General features: G+C 47.0%; 1 protein-coding gene across 2 annotated transcripts in view; it reads left to right on the forward strand.

The window, feature by feature from the left end:
- Positions 1-9594, forward strand: part of Slc24a4 (solute carrier family 24 member 4) — a 47354-nt gene extending 37760 nt beyond the window's left edge. For both annotated transcript variants that reach the window (XM_051150667.1, XM_051150676.1), the window contains exons 11-14: positions 94-208; positions 4365-4477; positions 4904-4969; positions 7603-9594. In XM_051150667.1, coding sequence (XP_051006624.1) covers positions 94-208; positions 4365-4477; positions 4904-4969; positions 7603-7755 — 447 coding nt within the window. In that variant the 3' untranslated portion in view covers positions 7756-9594. The remainder of the gene's footprint in view (positions 1-93; positions 209-4364; positions 4478-4903; positions 4970-7602) is intronic.
- The last annotated feature ends 598 nt before the right edge of the window (positions 9595-10192 follow it).

Genomic DNA, 10192 nt, shown 5'->3' on the forward strand with positions numbered 1-10192 from the left:
TCACATCAATTTAGACGCATGTGAGGTAGGGAGAGTCTCCAGGGCTGTTGCACTCTGAGTTCACCCTATCCCTGACTCTAGCCTCTTCTGCAGGTGACTATTATTGGATACACACTTGGGATCCCTGATGTCATCATGGGCATCACCTTCCTGGCGGCAGGCACAAGTGTTCCAGACTGCATGGCCAGCTTAATTGTGGCAAGACAAGGTATGGCTTGAGTCTCAGCCCCCAGTGCCCCCAGGCAAGCTCTTGTCTCTGCTGGCCAAGCTATGGCTCCTATGACTGGCAGATGTCAAGTCCTGCCCAGAAAGAGACTGTGGCATCCAAAATTTGTCATTCATTAGGTCCTCTTGTGGAGAGACTGCTCTTGTTGTGTCACTATTCCTGGAGAGACGTGGACAAATATCTCTCTGCACCATACAGGGCACTGATGGCAGAACAAAGAAATGACTCTATCCAGGTCTACCTTGGGGGAACCAGAGAGTTTATTGGCATTGCTTATAGAGTGTGGATGGGTGGGGGGGGGGAAGCAACTTACAGGAACATGGGGGAACCCCCCAAACAGCTGTGTCACTGTAAAGTCCCACAACACCGTGGGTGAAGACGACCTCATAGAAGCTGCATCATGGAATCCACCCACCATGCTGTCCTGCACCTCAGCTGCACAGGCCCTGGTGGGGAAGGGGATGCCAGAGCCAATAGGCCTGTGCAACCAAGAGACAGGAGAGAGTAGTGGGTAGAACACCAGGTAAGGGTCTGATGCTCCTCATTCTTCTCCTGCATGGGAAGTCAACCCCATTACCTTACCATAGGCCCAGCTGCCGCTGTCTTGCTCTTCTCATTTCTTTGTCAAGACTACAGGCCAAGGTTATCTACGCTCCAGGATGAATATGGAATGGCCTTGGTATGCCCAGAAGAAAAAGCCACACTATAGTAAAGACTAAGGTGGATTCTCCTAGATCTTTCAAAGTGCTTTTCTATGTGGTTGTTTTGAAGGAGGCATGTCCTGGGGTTACAGTCTGAGATGGGACAGAGTCTCAGCCTAGAAGTCATTCAGCAAATGAGCTGATTATATGCATCAATTACTCTTGTGCTGCTGTGGCCCAAACCACTGGACAAAAAGAACCCAAGGGAAGAAAGTGTATCTTTGCTCATGGTTTCCAGAGAGCTCGGCCTATCATGGGCAGGGCTGCAGGGTTCGGGGTGGCCCTAGGCGTGGGTGGTAACGAGTGTTCGTGTTCATATAGAGGAGGACCAGGAGCCAGGGGCTGTAAGTTGTGACCTCCTTTCACAAGTTAGACTCCACTTCTAATGGCTCCACCATGTCCCCAGATGGTTCCACCATCTGAGAAACAAGTGTTCAGAATGTGAGCCTGTTGGAAATGTTTCAGGTTCCATGTCTGCCTCAGGCAGGTATCGTGGGAATCCTGGGCACCAGCTCTCTCTGTTTTCCCAAATTCTAGATGTGAAGTGTTTCTCTTTGTTTCTTTGGGGCTTATAAAGTCTCCCATGTTGAACAAGGTGGAGAGTGACTTACAGTCCTTGATGGCAAAACCAAAAACCTGATTTAGCCTGGCCTTTCATTTTCTCTGCCGAGGAGACAGCATCCCCCGAGTAGGCTAGAGCAGGTCTTCCTGGTGGGCAGAGTTTGAAAGTCCATGGGAGGGAAAGGCCGAAGAGCAAGAATAACTTCAGGAGGCAGGACAAGAGGGCAGTGCAGGGGAGAAAGATTGGCTCTGTAAAGAAAGGCACGCCCCCGCAAGAGATGCAAAGGCTAAGAAGATGGTGTAAAGAGAAATCAGTGTGAGAGCATGTTGGGTGGTAGGTTGCCAGGCGCCTGATGGCGAGAATTAGAGGCCATTGAAAGCAGCATCTGAAGGGAATTGAATTTAATTGGGTGACCTTTGACATTAGTATGTTTGCTTCCTAGGGCAGCTCAACACAGTTGAACTTGCCTTACTGGAAGCCTGAAACCTGGCGCCTGCTGCCTGTGGGGTCTACTCACTCCCCACATTGGGGAAGGGCCTGCTTGGCTCCTGGTGTGGCTGCAGCTCTTTTGGTTTCCTTGGCCTGTAACTGTGCCCTCCTTATAGGCTCTGCGCCCCTCCAGGCTCCGTTTCTGCTGTTACAAGCCATGTGTCACTCTGTCTCTGCAGCCACTCTTCCTTCTTACGAGAATAGCTGCCTCTGGATTAGAGCTCACTTATTTCAGTATAACTTTATTTATTGGCATATATAAAAATCCTAAATCCGGTCACAGTTGGGGCTGAGTAGACATGATTTAGATAGAGGCAGAGTGGGGACAGCTCCTTGTACAACTATGGTGAGTGAAAAGAAAGCTGAGGAACATGAGGGAGGGGAGACTCGCTGACATTTAGTCACATGAGCCTGGGGAAAGTCAGCGTCATATACTTCACAGCACACAGCTGACAAAGTCACCCCTAGGTGGGCACCAGGGAAAGACAAGACAAAAGGGGGTTTGGTTTAATACTGGCTAGTAGGAAGTATTGCAGTGCTTGCTTAAGGGTCTGGGTGGTCCCAATGGATTGATGAAGGGTCTGCTTTAGGAACAAGGGACAAGAATAGTTCTATACTAGGACACTGTCTCCCAGCAGCTACAGTGAAAGAAGTGTGTGTGAGGCCCAAGGCTTAGGGCACAAAGCTGTCATAAGGTAACAGTAATGTGATCGACAGAACCCAGGCGACATGGTCAGGGTTAGAAGCTTCTCTGTGACAGAGGGTTCAGAGGCCTATTTAGAGTCAATTGTGTGAAGCAAGAGATCACGTGGGTGTTCTGACAGGAGCTTCTGTACTAGGCCTCCTTGCAGGCTCCCTACAGGACCAAGGGTGGCCTGGCAGGGATTGACTGGGGCACTCACAATATATCCAGACCCTCAGGCCCTGCACAGCCATACTCAGTCAGGACCTGCTCATTGCAAAAGCCCCCAGGTGACTTTTGCCCCCATTAAGGAGTGAGTCACACTACCCCTAAGTCTCCTCAAAGAGTTACCTCTCTTCCCAGCCACCTGTGTGGCACAGAGACTTGCCCAGGGATACCATTCAACCCCTCCTCTCCAAATGCCAATATCTTGAGCCTATCCTCACCAGTTACAAGTAGCTGGTCCCAACCACTGCTCAATCTTTCGTGGTCCTTGAGGCTCCATAGCCCAAGGTCATAGAGACCCAGAGCTCAGAGCCCTAAGCTGCAAAGTTTCTAACATTTTTCACAGCAGGGAAGAAGAGGCATGTGCTGAGGGTCACCAGAGGACAGCAGTGAGAAGGAAGGAGGAGTAGCCCGGCACACTGCAGGGTAACGAGGAGGCTCTGGATGCTGGCTGGACTTGCTGATGAATGTCACAGCTACCAAAGTGATGTTATGTTTTTAGACATTCGTGTTTCAGCCTTGTTCCTTCTGCCCACATTTGTGGGCGCCAGATTATAGCGTCAGGGTTCAGCCAACGTGAGTCCTTTCTTTAAAGTTGTTCTGATTTCTCAAGATCTTGAACAGTGGGACAGGAAGGGGAAACAATGGTCTCTGGTTGGAAAGAGCCTCCAGGATATAAGATCTGATACTCTGTGGTCCCAGACAAGGTCATGGATGCCTCTGTCTAGGCACAAATATGGCATCATGGCCTGATAGAAAGGACACTGGACCAGCTTCCTGAGGCTGAGCCTCTTGGTCACCTGCTGTGTGAGTGGTAGTCCCACCCAAAGCCAGCTAACTGGCAGCTGACAAACCTGACAGGAGAATATTGGAGGAGCCTGTGTTCTTTTGCTAGAGCAGGTGTTGGTGTGTGTGTGTGTGTGTGTGTGTGTGTGTGTGTGTGTGTGTGTGTGTGTGTGTGTGTGTGTGTGTGTGTGTGTACTTAAACAGTATTTATGTCTCACATTTCTGAAGGCTGGAGAACAAAAGTCAGGACGTCGTAGGGCAGGGCTGGGGCCTTTGGCAGCTATGAGGGAGAATCCTTTTCTTCTCCCAACTCCACTTGGCCACCTTTGACCTTGCATGGTGTTCTCCTGTGTGCTGTTCGTATCTCTATTTCTCTTTTTCCTAGGACAGCAGTCAGGCTGCCTGGACCAGGGCTCAGCCTAATCCCTTCATCATAACCCATTACCTCCAAATACGGCTACATCTGAAGTGCTGGTGTGGGGTTGGGACTTCTACATACAGATTCAAGCCACAAAATGGCCCTTTAGGTCTCATGAGAAGAAAGGATCTTATATTCCACAGAAAATTTTTCAAACATAGAGTCCACAAAGGACTCTCTGTCCCTTGAACGGCCATGATAGAGGAGTTCAGAAAGGGAGCGGGGATTCCCTGAGAGCAACTCCTGATGCAAGGAATGTGTTGCTTATCCCCTAGGACTTGGTGACATGGCGGTCTCTAACACCATCGGAAGCAACGTGTTTGACATCCTGGTGGGGCTCGGCATCCCGTGGGGCCTGCAGACCATGGTTATTAATTATGGATCCACAGTAAGTCCTACAACTTTCTAGAGAATGACACAGGTATGCCTCAGAGGGAAGGGTGATACCCACCCAGTTCCAGCCTGGAGTTTGGGGACATGTGCCACCCTTTGTCCTTAGCACTGGGCATTCAGAACAGCCTAGTCATGTCTACAGGAGAGAGCCCATGCTTGCTACATGCTCCTTGGTGTCTCTTCCTCTTGCCTAAGCCTACTAGCACCTATCCCCATCCCGGGCCACTTCCTGATGAGCCAAGTGCAGACTTGCAGCCATGGCTTCCCCTTGGTCATGAGGTCCTGGCTATTCCTGCATGCTTTTTGGCAGGAGCCCTGTGTTTCCCAAAGGAGAGAAGGAATACTCTGAAGAAGGGAGGACTTTTGGAATAGGCTAGCCAAGCAACTCAGAGACTTGTGGCCTGTGTGCTTCACTTTCCAGGTGAAGATCAACAGCCGGGGTCTGGTCTATTCCGTGGTGCTGCTGCTGGGCTCCGTTGCTCTCACTGTGAGTTTTTACCATTTCTTTCTTTCTTTTTCTTTTTCTTTCTTTTTTTTTTTTTTTTTTTTTTTTTTTTTTACATTTTTTATTATGTTTCTTTTTTAACATATACATTTATATTATTACACATGAATAAAATAAACTACATACAGCAGGAAGAACAATCAGGAGTTACATAAATGTTACATTCATAGTGATTTGACTATTTGCATTTGTCAACCTCAAAGAAAGCGTCTTTCCTATCGTGTGGGGTCTAAATTTCTGAATGAAAATCAGTATCTATCATATATCATCTCTATTAACTTAAAACATCTATCTTGATCTAAAAACATCTTAACCCCTAGCCAACTAAGCTTAATTGTAAGACTAAACTATCTGGTCTTCAGCCTCATCAGAGACTTGAGAAGGAATAAAACTTAAATACCTGAGTGAATTGGAAGTGCAGGTTAGCAGCTTCCAAAATGAAAAAAAAATAACTGACACAGTTTACTGCCTGAACAGTCACCTAACACTCTCTATAACATTGGAGCATCATCTTTGGCCTTCTAGCCCGATATCTCTGACAGACATATTTGCGAGGCAGAAGGTATTGAGGACTCACCTACCCTGGAGCTTTTACCATTTCAAACTGGGAGCAACCATGCACACTTCATTTCACTCTGTCGGCGCCTTTTTAAAAACTATTTTAATTAAATGTGATTTCTTATATGCCTTTCTCCCTTTCCCCCAATTTTTTCCAACACCCCAACACCAGGTTGGAGAGAAAGAAGGATTGTGGGGAGAGGGGGCAGAGTTCTCTTTAGCTGCATCCTGCTGGTCAGGGTCGTTGGCTTCTTTGAGGGAAGTCCAATCTTTGTTTCAGGAGATCTTTAGTTTCTTTTTGTCAAACTGTCTCAACAGGAACCAGGGGCAACACAGGGGAAGTACCAGCAGCCTTCTTTCTCAGAGCCCCCTGGCCCCCTTTCTCTGTCTCTCTGTGTCTCTCTGTCTCTGTCTGTCTGTCTCTCTCTGTGTCTCTGTCTCTCTCTCTGTGTCTCTCTCTTGTCTCTCTCTGTCTCTCTCTCTGTCTCTGTCTCTCTGTCTCTCTCTCTCTCTCTCTCTCTCTCTCTCTCTCTCTCTCTCTCTCTCTCTCTCTCTCTCTCTCTCTCTCTCTCTCTCTCTCTCTCTCAGAGCCTCAGAATTAAACCATCTGCAGCTGGCAAAGAGCCCCTGTCAGAGCCCACACAAGGCAAATAGTTTGCTGCTATAGGCAGTCTGAATCAGCCCCATATCCCACACCTGGGACTAAAACAAAAACATGTTTACATAATGTAACTGAATTTTTTAAGACACCAACACTTCCACTACATCATTAAGTTCAGCCTGGCTGTGCACACTTCCCTGTTACTGCCCTCCATTGTGAGGGACAAAGCAGAGGATGTGTATATATTTGAAGATACCCCAAACTTTTTTCTGGCCAAGATCAACTGCAACCACCATGGTACTTCATTCTGAGCAAATAAGATGTCACCAGGGGACCTGGGAGGTGAGCTTGGTCAATTAAGGCCTAATCAAGGACCTGAGTTTTAGTCCCAGAACCCATGTAGTTAAAAAAAAAGAGGTCACCATGATGCACACTTACAATTCCAGTGTAGGGAAAGCTGAGAAAGGCACACCCTTCGGGGCTGGCCATCCAACTGAGCCGAATTAGAATGTTCCAGATTCAGTGAGAGACTCTATCTCAAAAAGAAAGGGATTGACATTTGAGGAATGACAGCCATGATTTTCCTCTGGCCTCTACATATACCCACATACATGTGTACATACACACACACATGTGCACACACACAGATGTCACTAGGCTTGTCATGTAATGTGATTATATTCATCTTTCTGACTGGTAGAGTGAGAGAGAAATTCTCCTCACCCGCTGTGCTGACAAATGGGGATATGACAGTCCTTGGGGCAACATGTAATGACATTGAGGTCCTCCCTGCTCTTGTGCATAGACCTATGCTGTGCATTTTATATCTACGGTATGTCATCCAAGCCTCGTCACCCCTGATGAGGAAGGCATCATTATTCCCATTTTGTAGAAGAAATCAAGCTCAGGGTTTAAGCAAAACGGTGTTCTGAAGCCAGGTTGCTCTGTCTTTACAATGCTCTGTGCTCTATGGAGGCAGCTGTGCTCCAGCCCAAGGAAGCTTTGATTCTGGGATAAGAGCCAGGGCAGTTGGCAGGGGCAGGGGGAGCTTGCTGTCCCAACATATGCACAAAAAAAAGGGGGGAGGCCCGAAGCAGAAGTTTGCCCAGAATGGCTCAAATGAGCCTGGGAAATCTGCTGAAGAGAAATTATTCTGATGCCAAGTTCTGAGGCAAAGGGGAAGATCTGGTTTCCCAGGAGGAGGGCCATGGTGAGAACATGTCGCACCCTAAGGAAGTGGCCTGTCTCTTCGGGGAGGGACAGTGCATGAGAGTGGCTACTGTGGATTCAACTGTGTCATGAGACAAGTCTCAGAGCCTAGTCTCAATTGGACCAGAATCTTGTGTATGTTTTATAGTAAGTTCTGGGGTCCACAGTGTTATTGCTCGGTTTAAATTTTAAAAAGTCTTTGGGTCTCTCAGCTCCACCAAGGCTAGCTCTCCCCATCTCTTTCCAGGTCCTTGGCATCCACCTCAACAAATGGCGCCTGGACCGGAAGCTGGGCATCTATGTGCTGGTCCTTTATGCTATCTTCCTGTGTTTCTCCATAATGATAGAATTTAATGTCTTCACCTTCGTCAACTTGCCCATGTGCAGAGAAGATGACTAAAGCTGAGCTGTTGCCCAGGAAACCGCTGTGGCCACCATGATGCTGGCGTCCTCTCTCTCTCTCTCCTTTTCCACACAGGTCTCTCCTGCCTTGGCAGCTGCTGTCAATTCTTTCATGAGCTGGAAGGAAGGGCCGCCATGGGCCAGGCTGCTAGGCATCTGTCCCCGCAGGGCAGGGCCCAGCCATTATTTGAGCAGTTCCACAGACTCTTGGCTGCCAGCTGCACGGTTGCATCTGTCTCTTCTCTCTTGCACACTTTAGCCAAAAGGACTTCTGCGTGCTGTTTGTGTTTCTGTTACATGGGCAGCCTCAAAAGTGAGTCAGTCAGTGACCATGAGGTGTCCTAGATGAGTGAAAAATAGGACTGTGGTTGGCAAGTGTCACCTCTGGGCCTGGAGAAGGCAGATTGTGTTACCATGGGCATCTGAGTCTGCTGGGAACACTGGAAACTTGGAAGAGACAAGGCATCCACCTGCAGGGGGCTTGAGACCACTGCAGTTATAGGAAACATAGCAAGAGTGGAAAGATAACTTCCCAGTAGAAGAGAGAAAAGCAAGCAAATACTGTTATGCTTTTTTTTTTTAATTGACACGTTCAGAAAACGAGCAATGAAATATTAAAAATAAAATGTCACATATAGATCATCATACTTGAAGAATGTCATTCCACACAAAAGGATCATTGACGGGGACCAAAAAGGTTACCCTTGGAGAAAAATGAATCCTCTGTGTGTCATCCCACGCTGGCTCCACGACAATTTGGTTTGGAATAGAGAAAAAGGTGGAAGACCACACAGAAACAGGTGCTAACTCAGAGACACAGTTGGGAATGTAGTCAAGGCTACACATTTCATCCCTTAGGATGCCATGCGCCGTCCCATCAGGTTTGTAACTTCTCTGGTAATGCTCTGCTTTCAAAACCACCCGGTTGAAAGACACAATTGTTCATTTGCCCAACCAATTGCAGAAGCGACGGTTAATGACAAGAAGAGAGTGTCCACAGATGGCCCTCTCTGGTTAGCTGAAGCCAAGTGGAAAAACGTAGAGTTTTTAAAGCTAAGTTTATTCAACCTCAGAGTCTTCTACAGCAAGCAAAGGCCAGGGATGGGAGATGGACCCAAACACAGGAAAACATGAAACATCTTTGTAGCCCTGAAATCTCTGTGTAATGGATTTATGGCTATAAACCATTCCTGGGTTCTAATGAGAAAGCACAAATTAGTTTTATATAGTGAGGTTTTTATTTTTTTAATATTTCTATTGCAAAAGTCTATCAGATCTGATGCACTTTGAATGCTGAGATATTTTGCACAGTAGAAGGCACAGGGAAGACCCAGGGTAATGAGAGAAGGGTGTTTAGTGTGTTTTAACCTTGGTGGCTACTGTAAATCCATGGTGGGATCTGTAGCGATGCTCTCTGAATTTCAAGGGACAAAATGTTCAAGCTTGTGGTCCCTAAATTCCCTTAAGCAGAACTATGAGGAGACCTTGATCCCATTACCAGCCTTCTATTTGGGGTTCACATCAGTATTAGTATCTTGACTGAGTCAAGACTTCACTTTTTGTCTATCTGGATAGGCTCAGTGGTCTTCGGAGTGAGATAGTGTAATTTCCTTTAAAAAGAATAGCTACGCCTGAGGGAAGGAGCCTGAATATAAATTCATCTACAAGAGGCTTCAGAACTGATCCACACCCTAGTAGCTCATACACCACACACACACACACACACACACACACACACCTCTATTGCAGGCGCATGCTAGCTCTGAGTGCTTCTGTCTCCCCCTTGAGCCTCCTAACTTCTCTGTAGTGCAAGTATGGGTTCTTTTCATTTCATCGGCAATTGACATCAAGTGGCTCTAGTTACGCTTCAGAATGTAGCGGAGCAGAGGCCAAAAGTACCCATCCCCCACTCCTGATTTGGCTAGTACACCATATTGCCCAGGCTGGCACTGTGACTTGACTGTGACTTTGCCTTGAGTTGGAGGTGTGAATATTATTTCTTGGGTCAGAACCTCATGGAATATTTAACTTACCCAGACGTTTTTCAAATCATAGTCTTAATGCCTGTCTTTGTTGAATGCTCCTATTTTTTTCCTGAAAAAGACCAAACACTATCTTCTAGATGTTGCTAAGTCACAAGCCCAGCCTTTGAGGAGCTTCACTGTGTTTTGAGTCTGAGCCTTTGCCTAGCTTTCAGAAACCATCCCTCTTGCCTTCCCCCACCCTCAGAATCTGCTGGAAATTATAAAGTGTCTCACAACTGTATTAGAAACTGAAAATTATGTTTTTGGTATGTTGTAGGGCATGCGTCTTCCTAGTTTTCTTTGGTATGCCAATGACCCTTAAAGGCTTTGGGCATCTCTCATATCTAGGAAACTACAGGTTGAAAGTGAAAAGTTCTCTGTTTTTAACTAAATATTTTTCCTCATGAGTTT

This window comes from Acomys russatus, chromosome 1 (genome assembly GCF_903995435.1).
Source record: "Acomys russatus chromosome 1, mAcoRus1.1, whole genome shotgun sequence".
In the NCBI taxonomy this organism is placed as follows: Eukaryota; Metazoa; Chordata; class Mammalia; order Rodentia; family Muridae; genus Acomys; species Acomys russatus.